This window comes from Candoia aspera, chromosome 6 (genome assembly GCF_035149785.1).
Source record: "Candoia aspera isolate rCanAsp1 chromosome 6, rCanAsp1.hap2, whole genome shotgun sequence".
NCBI classification, from domain to species: Eukaryota; Metazoa; Chordata; class Lepidosauria; order Squamata; family Boidae; genus Candoia; species Candoia aspera.
In genome coordinates this window covers 32385814-32402868 of record NC_086158.1, presented here as the reverse complement: position 1 = coordinate 32402868, position 17055 = coordinate 32385814, and the positions used below count along the sequence as shown (strand labels likewise).

Sequence of the window (17055 nt, the reverse complement as noted above, 5' to 3'; positions counted from 1 at the left end):
GATAGCATTTAGTATTGGATACAATATTTCAGTACTGACATTTTACATTCCCCCTCTATTATAGCAAGCTCAAATAAAATAAACTGTTGATCTTTTTACATGGTCATCAATTGTTTCCCCCCCTCTAATGCTTCTAATGATGTGCAATAAATTCAGTATAGAATATATTGCACTGTAAAGTATAGACATGTTTTTTGTATTGTTATAGTAGCGATCTGTCCACAAGATGGTGCTGAAACCATATTTTGGCAGTACTGTGTGAGAGCAAGTTATTCAAAGCAGTAGAATATCAAGTTGTGCCTCACTGAAGGTATGCATTTTAAAAACTTTATAGGCAGGAGATAACAAAATATGTTAATCATTCCCAAACATATACAATGAACACAGATGATTTTAGAACACCACACTGTAAATTAATAGGCTTGATGCTTGTAAGTCATAGCACTCCTTAAGTAGCTTCTTGTTAAATCCAAATACTGTGAATAGCAGAAACAATTGAAAGGATTGTACAACATTTCAGCATTAATAAATACAACTGTTCCGCCTGCTTGAAGAGAATTTAATTGGTCTTACTGGAATAATGAAACACCATATAAAATCTTTCTGACCAATTTTAGTATTAGATACATTTCTATTTTGACACCTAGCCCATTAATTGCTCAAGACCAGAGCAAACTCAACTCCAGATTCTCCTGAGTCATTATGAAAAAATTGGTGACTCAAGGAGCTAATGCTAATAGAAATTCTTGTGCTGCAGTTGCTAGAACACTGGAATTTGCTAAGATAGCTTGCCTTTAAAAACCTCATATTTAATTAATTGGGCAACAATTTTCTTTCTTTCTCAATTTTTATCTGCAAAATGAAACCAATAGCTTAGGTGCTATAGCTAGTTAACCATAAAATCTTGTAAGTCTCTGTCCTTGATAAGGTTCCTTCTCTGAGGGTGAATACTCTGACTACATAGAGGGAAAATTAATACCAAAAATTACTCACTGCCAGTCTCCAGTGATTGTTTTCTAGGTAACAGAAAAAAGGAGAAAAATGTACAGAAAGCGCCAGAGAATAGGTATACCAGGGCAACTAGGGCTATGGATCACAAGGTTCCAAAGCTATCCCAGCTTTCCATCATGCCCTCAATTTGCAGGACAATTTAGACTGGCCATTGAGCTGATCAAAATAATTTTGTCTCCCATTGACTTGGTTTCCATTTTCACTTCCAAGACTAAAAGCTTTGGCTTAGCAGAGTATGCTATAAGGCAGCCTTTCTCAACCTTTTGACCCTGGACTCTCAAAATATTTTTCAGGCCTCGGGGAACCCATGAACAATTCAGGCTGAAATATAGGTCAGAAGTTACAAAATTATATTTGTTTCATGTGTAGGGCTGTATATATGCATTAACAGTGTTCTTAAACTAAAAATAAAGAATGAAACTTACCTCTTTAATGTGAAGTTGCCTGAATTTGAAATGATTTTTTTAATAAATTGTGATCTCCCAGGGAGCCCCTAGTGACCGCGCAGAATTCTAGGGTTCCACAGAATTCTAGGGTTCCATAGAACCCTGAGAAACCCTGCTCGAAGTTATCACCCGCTTTTGGATACTTTGTTCACAGAATGTAACCAAAGCTTTGTGTGGGTTCTACTGAAGTATAGAGTCTGAGTGAACAAGTAACACCACATTTTGTGTTTGTTTCATTTACTTCATAACAAGGTCATCTAATACAATGTGCCAGTGCAAAAAAATAATTGCCCCCGTAAGATTCAGTAACTAGTTCTAATTTGTAGCTGTGATAACTGTCCCCAAATACTTCCTGTGATTCATTAGTCTCTCATATTGTGTAGGAATTTCAACCTGTTCCTCCATGGCAAACTGCTTTAACATAATCTTAAAAATGCACGAAGAGAGCCAGAGAATGGATATACCGGGGTAACTAGGGCTATGGATCATAAGATTTTGTGGAATCTTCTGTCTATAGTGCATTCCACCAGAAACCTAGAAGATGCCTTTTGGAAAACTTGAGACAGGTATTAATTTTCTTCTTAGGAAGCAATGGCTTCTGTCTTGCTACTCTCCAGTGAATCACATTTTTACCCAGCACTTTTCTGACAGCAGAGATACATTTATTTCAGCCAAGGTGAAAGAGGCCTGAAGATCATTAGAAGTTTTGAGATTCTTGGTGACTTCTGGCCAATTTTATGCTTACTTTTACAGGATAGCCATTTTTTGGACAATTTACTATTGTCCCAAAACTTCTCCATTTCTCTAGGGAACCTTCAGACTTTAGAAATGAGTTTGTAATCTTTTCCAAACAGGCGTGACTTTGGTACAGTACAGAGATCTTTGGAAAATTATTTTCAGTAGGGCATGACATCCTTCCATCATCTGTGATTAGAACTTTACTGTGATGAAAGGAGCCAAAATTTATGAGATGTATGGGGCAGGCAGGGCTGGCCCAAATCAGTACCAAGTGTTTAGTGAAGTACTCATAACTGGCTCTAGTTATTCCCTTTAACTGAAATGGAAGAGTAATTATTTTTTCACTCTGGCATATCACATGTTGGACTTGGTTTATGAAAGACTTGAAAAAACCCCCCACGAAATTGGTGTTCTTTTTTCACATTTCCTTTATATAGCATAGTGGAACCAACATGGACCGCTGGTAAGATTCACTGGCAAAGATATGCAAGCATCTGGAAAATCCAAAAGCAGACTAGTACATTTTCACAATTCCCAAGAATGCAATATTGAGCCTTCCAAGACAAACATTCTGCAACTGTTTAAAGTTCAAATGAACAAAACTACACAGCTTGACATATTTTCTATACTTTTGGAGATTTGTCTCCCAACTAACTAAACTTTAACTTTAATCTACAATTCTCACGTATTTTCAAAAGTAACTGGAATTGTTCTATTTTGCAATTATAACAGCATACAATAACTGTTTGGTTTCCAAGTTCCTTTCCACAAATACTTTTATTACCAAGCCATACCCCAAAGAGTAAATCAACTCCATCAGTTACTACACTCAACACAGACATAAAAATAGGGCCAAGAAAAAGCTTGAAGATAATTATCTAACCAATTCTTTATCATGTGACAATTTGCTAATTAAATTGTATGCCTTCTGATCTAATGTCTGTTGAATGCGTATTAGGAAAAGTGGGAAGTAGTCCTAAGAACAATAAAGTCCATCAGAAGTATATTAATAGGTACATTCATGTAAACGAGCATACGGTAATCTGTACCAGCAACCTGCATCTTTATGGCTGAGGACCTTGATTTCTGCAGGATTGGCTCTTCAGAGTAGAATTGTCCTGCCCTGTGTATGCTCTCAAGGAATGTATGCTTTTGATTCCCTCTCCCCAGATGGTTTAGGATGTAGACAGATTTTTTTCCCTTGGCTGATCTGACCAGAGGTTAGGATTGCTCCCTTGTATTCCAAAACAGGAGAAGAGCATTATCTTTCTTGGGCTTCTGGAAAGTAAATTGATAAGAACCATAGCTGCTGCATTTGGTCCCTAGTGATTATGCTGACTTTTTTAAAGGTGACAGTATTTTTACGATCTGTTGATTATTGTGAGTCATGCAGTCTTGCAATGGAGTGGCACACAGATATAGTTAAATAAAATAAACTTACACTGAACATCCAATTCATTAAAGATAAAGCACAGCAATTTTAACGCAGGAGTTCTAAACTTTTTCAGCTGGCAGAACCTGTTGCTAAGCTCTAGTGATAGAAAATTGGTGAATTTGATTTTTTTTTCATACAGCCCGATCAAGTTCTTGGAGAACCCTAGGGTGGAATGGAATATCTTTCGAAAAAAAAATGGATCTAACATTTAATGCTGCTGTCCATGACATATAAAGTTATTTCTTTCACATTCAGCCTTCTGAAGCATTCATGCCTGACACAAGGGAAAATATGCTTCATGACCATGTGGAACCTTACACTGAATTATACCAAAATTAACTTCAAGAGAAACATATCTGAGGGACACACAAAGCATGTATTCGTTGGAGCAGCTAAAATACTTTCCAATGGATGGAAAAGATGCAACTTTCTTTCCAGGATGTAAAGAAAAGCAGCCAGGGTAATTGTACAGCCAGGGTAATTGTACAATTGTACAGGGGGGGAAAATCTAAATTTTAACATTTTAAAAACAATGTTTTAGTACTATTCCAATCATGTAGTTTCCTCTGTATCTGAAGATACTGGTTGAAATTATTTTTAGCATACAAATATATTTCAGGGATAGTTGACATGACATTATTCTCCAATATGATACAATGAATTACCAACATACAGGCAGCCTGGGACATTTTGAAAATTTACTTAACAGAGGTATTCCAATGTGCAGATCATTCCTTACAGGAATTATTTTATCACATGGAAATTCCGTCTTAGTAACAGTTTACTTTCAACTCTCTGAATTGTGCATAACCATTTCCCTCCAATATCACTTTGACTCTTGCACTATTTTCAACTGTTCATTATGGTTTTATTTTCCTTTGTACAAAAAATATAAAATTTAAATCTATAGAAAGTGTATACTAGCAATGACAAATTTACATTACACCAATGCAAAGGCATTAATTGGGACATTAGTTGTTTAAATCTCAGCAACATGCACAATCTAAAATAAAAATGGCTAAAGCTTTAAATTGATTTCTAATGGCAAATGCCTCATCCAACTACTCAACTGGCAACAGTAGTAGAAGTAGAAAGGCATAAGCAGATCCAACCCAAACCAACATCAGACTTGTCCCTTTAATTCCAACTCAGCTTAAAGACAATATGAGATAGTCAGAACAAATTATTTTCAAAAGTTGTTAGCACAGAGAGCTAATCAGTAGTTTTAAGGAACTTTACAATGTTTTGAAAAAGGCATTTTATTCTTCCATAAAGAATTCCAGCTACTTAAGGTTCTTCTTTCAAAAACTAGATGACCAAGACATCCAAAGCTAGTTCATAGCTGAAGAATAGGGTACAAAAATATTTAAACAGTACAAAGGCATAAATCTTTAGTTTTCTTCAGAAGGAAAATTTCTTTCTGCACTCAAGGTTTGGAGATTTGTCCCATAAACAAAACAGCACCTGAATAAGAAACGTTATTGCAGAAATTGTATTAATTCACAAATACAAAATGTTCTTACAAAACCTCAAGGCAAAGTTTTCATCTAAACAACACTTTCTAAAGTTATTGATTAGTTTATAACTACTAGATGGAAATTAGTAGTTATATTCTCACAAATCTGCAAAACATTTGAAAAGGCATGGGTTATAGGTTTTGCTATAAGCAAATTTATAGACAAATTAATCCATTTGTTAAGTTCATTTCCTTTAAAAAAAATCCTTAAACCATGTAACTGATTTAAGTTTTGGATTAAATGAACAATTTATTTTAAAACTAGAATATCCTAGTAAGAACCATTTTGTTTTAATTAATTTTGCCTATGGCAAAATCGGATACAATTATTTTCACTAAGTACTTTGCAAGGGAATGGAGAAATTCATCAACTTTTTGTGGAGGCTCATCATGGGAAAAAATAAAGACTATTAAGAAAATAGCTAACAAATGAATCTTTTGTTTCTCATAAATGTTTGCAGATGGGAAATCACTACTTCTTACTAAGCTTACATGTTTTTAATAAAGTAAGTTACTAGTAAGTAAGTTACTATCGTGTTGAGTTTGGATGTTACAATATATTTTTAATGTTTAGATTTATTATGTTAACTTTAGTTGCTGAAAATCTCATCAACACTTGGCCAAAACCAATGTATTGAGACACCAATGCTTTCAGTTGTTGCTTATTCGTTCAGTCGCTTCCGACTCTTCGTGACTTCATGGACCAGCCCACGCCAGAGCTTCCTGTCGGTTGTCAACATCCCCAGCTCCCCCAGGGACAAGTCTGTCACCTCTAGAATAGATGATATTCATCTATCCATCTTGCCCTTGGTTTAATCCTTTCAGTAGGTATATTTTAAATAGATGGAACAAAGCTATTATTGAGAATGATCAAATATCCCATTTATGCTAAAATCACTTTGTAGATCACAGTATTGCAGGATTACGGGTAGCATTCACAAATTTTCTGTCATCACTGAATGAGTATATGCCTAATCATAGCATATTTAAAATACTATTTTAAAGCAGATTTTATTTTTATTCTGCCTTTACTGTATATGAATTAGTGGGAGAGGGGAAGAAAGAATGATACAACTGAATGTATTTTTCTTGTTGACATTGTTAAAATGTACCAGTATTTCAATCCTCTTCTGAGTCATATTTGGAGGGGGAAAAGGTAGCTTCCCTAGCAGCTGGCTTATGTTTAGTTTAGAATATCAATGAGAAATGGATCAAAGCTCAGAGATGTGTGTCTGACAATTGGCCACTGTGCATCTTCAGAATTACATAATGTGCCTTTGATGTCCTAAGCTGCCCATATCTGGGAACTGATGCCAGAACTCGGCTCTTCCACACAGTTGGCATTTTATTTCCAAGCATGCATCATAATATGTAGATTAGCTAAGAAATACACTAATGAAACACAGAACCTATTTGTTCCTGGCAACAACTCCTGAGTGTTTAAATCCTGCACAGCTGCAGATTATTCTGTTGCTGTCAAGAGAAGACATTGCTTATTAACAATGAAGAAGGGAGTCTTAGAACCTCATTTTGAAAGACACGGAAGCAAGTCTGAAATGTTTTCCAGCTTCAAATCTGTCTTCGGAGGAATGCTGTCTTCATTTAGCTAATACAAAAAGGGTGACATGGAATTACCTGTAGGATTGTGCCGTATGAAGAATAAAAATGGTCGATCCACTACAAACCAAGGAGGCGATGACCGGGCTGTTACGATTGCAGCTAGACAAAACACAACAAAAGCGTGAATGATTACTCATTCTTTGCTCTGAATCACTACCACCTGAACTGAATTTAATTGTCTTTTTACAAGTTAGAAAAAGTTGGGTCTAGTGATTAAGGAACCAGGCTAGAAACCAGGAGACTGTGAATTCTAGTCCCACCTTAGGCATGAAAGCTGGCTGGGTGACCTTGGGCCAGTCCCTCTCTCTCAGCCCAACTCACCTCACAGGGTTGTTGTTGTGGGGAAAAAAGGAGGAGGAAGGAGTATTATGCATGTCCCCCACCTTGAGTTATTTATAAAAAATAATAAAGGTAGGATAATAAATAAATGATTTATAATTTTTTTTAAATTAACTGAATTTTTCTCAGTTAAAACAAATCTGAAACACATTCAAAGACAAAGAACACTCTCAGTTTCTGTCTTGGAATAAAAACAACACAGAGAATAATGCAAATGGTCTAGTTTTAGCATAAACTTTCCCCCCGATAGCCACATTTGTTTAGTTTTGTACAATGTTCTAAGGGCCATAGGTAAAGGTAAAGGTTTCCCCTGATATTAAGTTCAGTCATGTCCAACTCTAGGGGGCAGTGCTCATCTCTGTTTCAAAGCCGAAGAGCTGGCATTTGTCCGTAGACAGTTCCATCATCATGTGGCCGGCATGACTACACGGAACACCGTTACCTGCCCGCTGAAGTGGTACCTATTAATCTACTCACATTTGCATGTTTTCGAACTACTAGGTTGGCAGGAGCTGGGACTAGCAACAGGAGCTCACCCTGTCACGCGGATTCGAACCGCCAACCTTCTGATCGGCAAGCTCAGCAGCTTAGCGGTTTAACCCGCAGCACCACCGCATCCCTTCTAAGGGCCATACTCGAATTCAAATATAAATATTTAATGTTAAGTGATTAAAATTCATGTATTTCAAAAGGCTGTAAGGAAGAACATGAAAATTTTAACAGGAAAAACAGGACTGTGTCATATGTACTTCTGACAGTAAGCACAGATCTTTTAAGAGTGTATGCACGTACTATAAGTGCAACCAGCATTTCTGCAAGTATGAAACATATATGTAACATTTAAGATCTCAATACAATACACCAGCTGTTGTGTTTGTACATATAATTAAGTTATTCATGCACCTCTGCCAAGCTACACACAGTAAAAATGTTTTCTAAATCAATATACATCATTACTTGGAAAAGTGTTACAAGTACAGATGTTGTGAAATGCAGTAATGAGTTCTAAATTACTGTATTTTAGTGATCAGATCTGCATACATGGTTATATCAGGGCTCTGTGGGAGAACAATTTAAATCACAATTTAAAATAATTTAAATTACTATGACTAAGTCTTGGCCAGGATACAGCAGTGAAAAGTTTCTTCTATTTGCAGAATTAAACACAAAATCCTTAAATTCTATTTTCGTCTGATTGTAAAAATTGGTAAATAATGTGCATTTCAATAGTTTTATTTATTTTTATTCATTTTATATCCCGCCTTTACTATTTTTATAAATAACTGAAGGCGGCAAACATACCTAATACTCCTTCCTCCTCCTATTTTCTCCACAACAACAACCCTGTGAGGTGAGTTGGGCTGAGAGAGAGTGACTGGCCCAAGGTCACCCAGCTGGCTTTTATGCCTCAGGCAGGACTAGAACTTCCAAGTGCCTCTTCATTAGTTTTTGCTTTATACAAGAATAGATTCACCAGGCTTTTAAAAAAAAGGGGGAGGAGGGGGACATTTTTGGAATAGATAAAAAATATAGCTTGATAATGCTATTTCAGTATTCGTAGAGCTTTTTGGTGATTTAGATCAACCAAATACTTACTTGTTGCTGCAGAAGCTTTGGTTCCATCTTCACTTACTTCAATTTTTGCTTTTTCCAAGATCTGAGATACATGAATGCTTTCTGATCCTGAGGGGTCAACCATAACAAACATGTGAATGCATCATTGTTTCATTCCGTCAAAAAGCAAATTCATTTTTAGTTGTAAGAAAGCCCAGAGCAACAGAAGTTAATGAAAATCCTGATTCCATACATGTTCCTGCCATTAGGCCATATCAAAATATTTCACACATGGTCCTGATTTTGTTTATTACAGATACTGTTTCCTCTTATTTAATAAAAAGTTCCAATGATGATATTCATATGATATAAATTAATAAAGAATTAAAACAGTACTATATTTCAGGTCAAGACAAAGCAACTATATAAACAGTGACCAAGACGTGTTAACCACCGTCTGTATTTGTTTAGTCACACACTCCACCCAAAAGAGCCAGAGAAAGGCATGGATCTAAGTTCCAGGCAGAATGAATTATTCTTTCAAAATTATCCAGTATACAAGCTTTATTTTTCATTCTTTTATAAAGAGAAAACCAATGCAAATGAGCATTTTTTAAAACCAAGTACTGTATATGCACAACATAAACAATTTAAAGTTTCAGATGTGCTATTCTGTAGGTTTCTGTGAGGCATATAACTTTCACAGGAAATAGCCTGATTATTTGGCAAGCATTTCTCAAACAATCTAGGTGCAAAGTTTTGTTGACTTACTGAAGAAACTGTTTTCCTAACACCAAAGATTGATGGGGGTATTTACCATTCAGAACTGTCATAATCAATATTCTTTATTGGTACGTGTCTACAATTTTGACATAATTTCATATTCAGAATTAAAGAAATCTATACATGTAGCAGAAACCAGCATCAGCTTTCCAACCATAGCTTATTCAACCCAACTTTCTGAGTTCTCACAATGCTGATAAACATAAACGAACCTCAGGGCTAGACTAGGCTAAAATAGGAATGCTTAATTTATGGTTTCATGAGTCAGGCAAACAAAGCTAGCACATTCTGCTGATTTGCTCTATTCATAATCAGATTTTTCACCTCACTGATGTAAATCAAACATATGATACAGAAAAACAGGCACCTCTGAACATCATACACCAGCCTTACGTAGCCTGATGTTCTTCAGATTGTTGAACTACAATATTTATCAGCTCCAATCGGCACAGCCAATAGTCAGTGAAAATGAGAGCTGTGGTTCAACACATCCAGAGAGCTATTTGCTGGGAAATAATATAACACACTGGGTTTCCTTTTCAAATATATATTCAAGAATAACATGCATAAAGTCAAAGTATCTACTCTCTATCCGTAATTCTAGAAGGCATTAACAAAAGCATTAGATGGTAACTCACTTGTTATTTTTGCGAAGTTTGCCTTTGATTGATCAAACATATCTCGAATGCCAAGCTCCTTGAGAGGTTCTTTTAAATCTGTTTCTGCTTCTGCTGTAAACCTAGGGGAGCCATATAAAATATATATATGAGAATATCTGTGAAAGGTTTGTCAATGGTATTATTTGCATTAAAGTGAGAAAAAATTACATACTTGGGTAAAATGACCTGTACTCTTTTTTGAACCATAGTTGTCATCCAGCTCTGTATAGTTTTTGTGCTAATATGAGGAATAATAGCAGACAAGGGAGTTGAACTTTGTGCAGGCAAAGCAATCAACATGCTGATACTTTCACCATGATATGGCAGTTCTATAATATTGTACCACAAGTCATTAGGAGTGCTTGTTGTGCCTATTAAGACAGGAAGGAAATGAAGAAATAGCTTAAAATACTTAAGCTTTAGGACCATGTAATGTTATTCTCAGGCAGCTCACAGGTACAGAAGGGGGGGGGGAATATAAATAGGTTTTTTTGTACAAAACAGTATTTTTGTATTTTCTCATGTAATAAGACCAAATAGCCATGAAATGCAGGTGGTAATCTAAGAAATGCAAAACTTAAATGCACAAATAGCCATTATCAAAAATCACAGTAACAACATCTGATAATCACCCCAAATTTGTTGTGCTAATTAAAAGCTGTAGTGGACAAGGAAACCATTTTCCTGATGCAGGCCTAACAGACCCTAATCAGGACATTTTAAATCAGCAATGTCAAAATATTTTATTTACTGGTTTCACTACCACACACTAACATGCCAACCCTGCTAATCAAGGCCAATTCACTCTCTCTTCAAATTTCCTACATGATGAGAAACTGAAGCTACCACCAGGAAGAACCTAGATAATCACAGAATTAGACTATAACTATAATATTCAGTATGAGTTTAGTCAAAAGTTCTGACCTACTTTATGTATACACAGCTAATGACCGCACAGTTGGGAAAAGCTTCAGCACTGTCTCCCTTACCCAAAATATAAACCTATACATTTTCCATTCTTCCTTGACAACATTCCAGGAGGCATGCACAGGAAAATTCCAGGGATTGCTGTTAAACTACCTGTTTCACCAGCGAAGCCAGTGAAAGTATCTTCATGTACACGTGAAGTACACAGGTGCTCAGGAGGTAAGAGAAGATCCTAAATGGATGTGCTAAGCTTCAGGATATGTGACTACCTTGCCTTTCTGAGGAGCACTTTCCGGGAGAGCTTTGTGAAGCTCTTTTCCAAATGATCTGCACAGTCCACTGAACATTTTACTTAATCTTAGTCTACAGAATTTTAGAGGAAGAGAAGTTTTGCAATTTTAAAATTTTCTTAAACATACCACATCGGAACACTGACAGCTGAGCCAGCATAGGCACTTGGTAAGCCTTTCCATCACCTCCATTGAATGTTCGCTTTTTTGTGTTTTCTGGTTGAAATCGGGACCTCCATAATCCCTTAAAATATATTGTATTTATCACTACTAGTCTGGTCAGAACACTGTCGATATCATCTGGTGTTAGGACACTGTCCATCATACCTAAACAAACAAACAAAACCCAACCTCAATTCAGCAGTAGAAAGTAAAGGACACTTTACTTTACTATTTTGACACTTAATTGTATTAAGTAAAAACTGAAGCAAGATAAGAGAGACCACATGGTGACTGTATTCTCATGCCAGTATACAATCTGGTTAAAAAAAAAATCATGCCAACTATTCTGTCCTATATGGAGTTCCTATACGCTTTCTCCAGGAAATGCCTGCTCTCCCATGAACCAGGAGAGTACTGGCAAGGGTTTAGGACATCTTGAGCCTCTTCCCCATTGGTCTGGCACACAACAATAAGTGTGGACTGGACAGAACCCCACCCAACCAGCAGTACTCCCAAGTCCCTATCCCAGCATTTCACAATTCCACTCATTCTGGCTGCCTTTCCCTTAATTACCCTCCCTTGCAGCCATTACCCATCTGACTCAGCTCCACCCAACATCCATTTCCCTAATCCCTGCCCAATAATGCCCCTCCCCTTTCCTTCAATGTGGCTGCAGAAGACTAAATATGATCAGCCTCCCACCTCATCAGACCAGCCCTCCTGAATTGGCCCATAAGAAGGAAAACACACACATATTGCTTATGGGACTGTAAGCCTTATAAACCATTAGTGAAGGAGAAAAACAGCAGTAAACAAAACGCCAATTCCCAAACCAAGAATGCTATAAAGAACATGAGGAGGGAGAAAAAATAGGGGCAGATACACACAAGCAACCACTGACATATTCCTGAAACTCTTAACAACCAACCAGGACAAGCAGATATCATCTTATTCCTCCCACATCTATTCCTAGGATACAAGCAGCATTTGGATTATCACTGTTTAGAAACTTTATCATTTATGTGCATTTGAACCTTGTGGGGGTGTGCAAGAATGTTTCCGAGTTTAGGCATGAGAGGATCCACTGCATTATTTCCTCCTTATTTGGAATCATTGCTGTTTGTTTTTGCAAGAAAAGTCTCTGCAAGCAGCTAATGCTGGGGGCCTGGTTGGAACCTGCAGCCAATCAAGTTTAGTGAGAATAGTTCAGTGGCTGCCAGGATTCTGGCAGTGAATGTTATCACAGACATCCTGGCTTTTCTGGTTCTCCCAACTCTTTTCCAGGAGGACTCAGTATGTGGTCTGGACAACCACCCTACTTTCAGATGTGTTACTGATAGCACCCCTGGCTGAGAAAGGGAAGGACATTTTTATGTGTGTATGTGCGAATGTGCCTTTAAGTCAGTGTTGACTCCTGGAGACTGCCTGGAGAAGTCCCTGTACCTTTCTTGGCAAGACTTCAGAATTGGTTTGCCCTTGGTTGCTTCCCAGGGCTGAGAGAGAGTGACCGGCCTAAGGTCACTCAGCTGGCTTTGTGCCTGAGGTAGGACTAAAACTCACGGTCTCCCACTTTCTAGCCCGATGCCTTAACCACTGCACCAAACTGGATCTCACAGGTATAGTACTGTAGGGTGTAGTTTTAACCCAAAACAAATCCTAGCTATTTTGGATTAAAGCTAACCTCCCTAACTGCACAACTGAGCCAGTTTTGGTATTCTTATAATGCACTAATCTCATCCAGAATCCAGTTAAAAGCACTGAGGGAATACAATGTGAATTTCAGTTAGTAGAAATCAAAAGGAAACTTCATCAGAAAGGTCTGGATGCACTGAGTAAGAACTAAGCAGAATATGTATATAAAAATACTAAAGAAGATTACTTTAGAGGCATGTTTATTAACATATAGTCATTATTATAACAAAGCATACTGCAATATTAAACAATTCCCCAAAACGTTGGGCTTTCAAGCAAGATATCAACAATTTCTATGTCTCACTATGCTCATCTAGAATACCTTTTTTTATTTTGGAATTTATAATAAAGAATCATCAAAGTGGTAAATTTAAGAATAGAAGTATTGTAATGATATAATAAGTGGAAGGGGTTAATGGGTTTTTTATGAAAATGGAATTGTTGGCAAAATATAAACTAAAGGGGTAATAAGAACATTACTGCCTCTATGCTCCCACACTGAATGCAATCAAGGGGATATTCTTAGCTTGAAGAAAAATATTTGGAATTAATTGCAACATTACCTGGACTTTATATCCTTAAAGAAATGTGATAGCTCACAAAGCATGTTTCTGAAGCAATCTGAATGCTTCAATTTTTAGCATTTAAATTTTTTTGTCCCTCCATTTAGTAGTGAGTGGGTGGGAAAGGGAACTAGTAGTAGCAAGACAATCAAGATTAAAAATCTTAGGAAGAGATGCTGCCAGATCCAAGACACTTTTATTACTATTCTTCACTATTGATGCTCACAATATCATGCAAAATAACAAACTATATGCAGACCCTCTGTTCCTAATGCTTAAAACCAAAATTTTAGCCAGTGGGATAAAAGAAACAACAAACTAAAGAAGAAAACAAGAAAATAATCACATACCCTCAGTCTTATTTTTGACCCACTGGTTCATAGCCTCAGCAGCAGCATTCGGATCGTTGAAATCTACATTCTTGACAGCACACTGAAACACCTCACGATTTCTAGAAACAAAAGGTGCTTCTAATTTCAGCCCACTGTTTGCAAAGACCACATTTGCAATTGTAACAATATCCTTATTCTTCTGTGAGACAATAGCTTTGTTTATCTTCTTCAATACTTTACCAACTCCTAATTGAAAGACAAGGGAAGAGAGTATACAGACACATATATACAAAGACACTTTAAACAGTTGGAAGCATTCAGTGACTAAAGGGCCTTCTCAATTGTAAATCTCTTGCTTTTAGCCCATCATCATTAGAAGATTATGTGGCACATTCAGCAATTCTATCAAATATTTAGATGCATCTTATCACTTAAGTTTTCACTTCTCTTACATGACATTTTGCTCCTGATCTGTTCTGTTGTACTGATTGTGTTGGTTTTAATTATTTTAACTTCATAAATGAACCAGTTATTATTTAATAAGGGTGGTATATAAAACCAATAAATAATTATAATTATTTGGGATATAGATGCCAGTTAAAGTAACGCTTCAGGCTTGCAGGATCTAATTTGATTTTCTACTAGAATCCTCAAGTCTATCAGTCAGTGCCAGAAGCAAAACAATGAATCAGGAGGAGATCAGCAATGAAGGAACATCTAAGCAAATGATCGAATATGAAATTTATTCTCAGTACCTGGAATGAAATCATAATCCCGACAATGGTAGCTTTCTTCCATATTAAGAAGCTATGAAGGAACTTCCTGAGTTTTGTCAATACTAAAAAAAATCTAGGAAGCAAGAATCCTTTGTGACCTATTATAGCTCATCATCCATCAGTAGATCCCAATCTGCCCCCGTTCACCCCTGAATTTCTAGAGGCAAACCTGCCACTTACAACAAAAACAAAGGTTCTTGTTGCACCCTACAGACTTATTTATTATGACATAAACGTTCATGTTCCACTTTGTTGGAAAACCTTAGGTCATGAACAAAAGCATCTTTACTCAGCTCTAATTATTTCAATGGAATCTACCTCAAATAAGTTTGTTAAAAAAAAATCTTACCCAATTTGTGCCTCCCGCTATATTGAGACTGTACAATCTAGAATTCTTAGGGCCAATGACTATGCTGGCTAGAAATTCTGGAAGTTGTAGTCCTAAAACATCTGAAGATCTATCGTTTCAGGAAGGCTGGTTTAGGAAATTTCTAGGCTGAGGATTAGACATCCTGGAACATACCTAGCAAAAATCTAATACGAATGGGATAACTAAAGCTACAGTCTTTGAGCACTGAAGCCTCTTTTCCAGTATTCAACCACTGTTCCAGGAAAACAGCACAAACAAATACTCTTAACAGATTGGGTCTGCAGGAGAGATGGAGGGAAAGTCACTGTACGTATGTCAGATTATTTAAACCACAGATCTACTCCTCTGGTCACAACACTGCATAGGTAACAAACTCCTGTAGTTTTAGAAGCACATCTCAGAAAAAAACAAAAAGATTGCTGCAGAGTCACAAGTGACTGAAGCAAATCTGTGACAAGTTGCTGATTCTCCTGTTAAGCTAAAATACAAAACATTAAAGGGAAAGTTTCTGGATGGGGAAAACAACAGGGATGTAGGCTGAAAAAAGCACTATGTTGAGCAGAAAAGTAGAACTCTGCAAAGGCTATGCAGTTTGAAATGGCAACAGCATTGAAGGACCCCTAAAGGTAACAAGTTGAACAGGCAGGTTATACTACCAAATTGCCAGTAAACGAAATGATATTTTACAAATATCATGCAAGGCTCACATGGACATGTAAGAATCCTGCATCAGGAGCAAGAGGCAGGTGGCATCTTATGCTTTCTGCACATTTTTGGCAATGAAACTCAATCCTGCTTACTCTGGAACCAAGAAATCAGTTCTTGTTAGATTTACTGTGCTTAGCATTAGTGCCAAACACTGGAGCCAAGAATGCCTTCTGGAATGAGAGATAATGCTTCACTGTCACTTACTTAATATGCATTAGGACAAGATAACTGCTTAATGTACTGAAGCACAGTAACCGCTGTTTTTACTAAAGATTTCTTGGCAGGCTTAGGGAAAAGTTGTGGCACAGGTGAATTTATTTCAGAAATTAATACAAAAAGTCCAAATCTTGAAATAACAGATCAAAACCACTGACCATTTACGCTGTATCTCATCACTGTAGTCAGCTGCTTCTTTGTCTTGCCATCTGCTCCTAGCTGAAGCATCCCAAGCACTGATGCAATTCCATGCGGAGAAACCACAACATTATCACTAGCTCTAGTTTTGACCAGCTGATTGAAAACTTGGATTCCAATGTCTGATCCCAATTCCTCAAGTGACAAAGGATTTTGAGGAAAGCACACACATGTTGAAGTCAAGGCAGCAAAGAGGAGAGGAAAATGCCAATACATGGCTCCAATCTAGAACAACCTGAAAAAGGACAAAAAATGTATACAACATGAAATGGGCAAAAACACATGAGTTCCACCCAGCACTGGTATGTAGATGCTTTTTCTAAAATTCCTAAATACTATGCCCTATAGTGACTTTACCCAGCTTCACAAATTCAAATTTTAAATCAGTACCCTCACTCATATAAACTGCACCTTTCACAAGAGGAAAAGCTGCCAATTATTTGCAGCAAATTGTTAACAGGGACTAAAATAAATCTAGATTCAGTGCATGGGTGATTTATTATGTCTATCTCCACCATACCATGCTATACAATACAGCAGCTTAAATCACAATATATTTTAAAGAATGCTAACTGTTCTTATACTTGCTTATAAGAACATCCTTTTACAGGAGAAGCATTTTTACAATTGCAAAGCACTGCTGAAATCATAATTTGCCTATTCATCTAAACGTACATTAATTCTACTCCTGTTTTGCTCTCTGGAATAAAATTTCAGAAA

General features: G+C 36.8%; 1 protein-coding gene across 1 annotated transcript; it reads right to left on the bottom strand.

The window, feature by feature from the left end:
• Window positions 1-4314: 4314 nt before the first annotated feature.
• SERPINE2 (serpin family E member 2) lies at window positions 4315-16599 on the bottom strand. Its single transcript, XM_063306690.1, has 8 exons — window positions 16296-16599; window positions 14086-14313; window positions 11448-11645; window positions 10274-10472; window positions 10081-10181; window positions 8702-8788; window positions 6782-6865; window positions 4315-5094 (listed from the first exon to the last, which is right to left on the bottom strand). Exons 1-8 carry the CDS (start codon window positions 16549-16551, stop codon window positions 5057-5059), a joined length of 1191 nt encoding a protein of 396 aa, XP_063162760.1. The 5' UTR covers window positions 16552-16599; the 3' UTR covers window positions 4315-5056.
• Between the last annotated feature and the right edge of the window lie 456 nt (window positions 16600-17055).

Bases quoted from the DNA above. Each gene is read 5' to 3' on its own strand.
- SERPINE2 (XM_063306690.1), bottom strand. From the start codon at position 16,551: ATGTATTGGCATTTTCCTCTCCTCTTTGCTGCCTTGACTTCAACATGT. The intron at 10,182-10,273 runs GTATGTAATTTT...TGGCTCCCCTAG, and splicing joins GTACAGGTCATTTTACCCAA to GTTTACAGCAGAAGCAGAAA. The intron at 5,095-6,781 runs GTAATTCCATGT...TTTCTTATTCAG, and splicing joins CATACGGCACAATCCTACAG to GTGCTGTTTTGTTTATGGGA.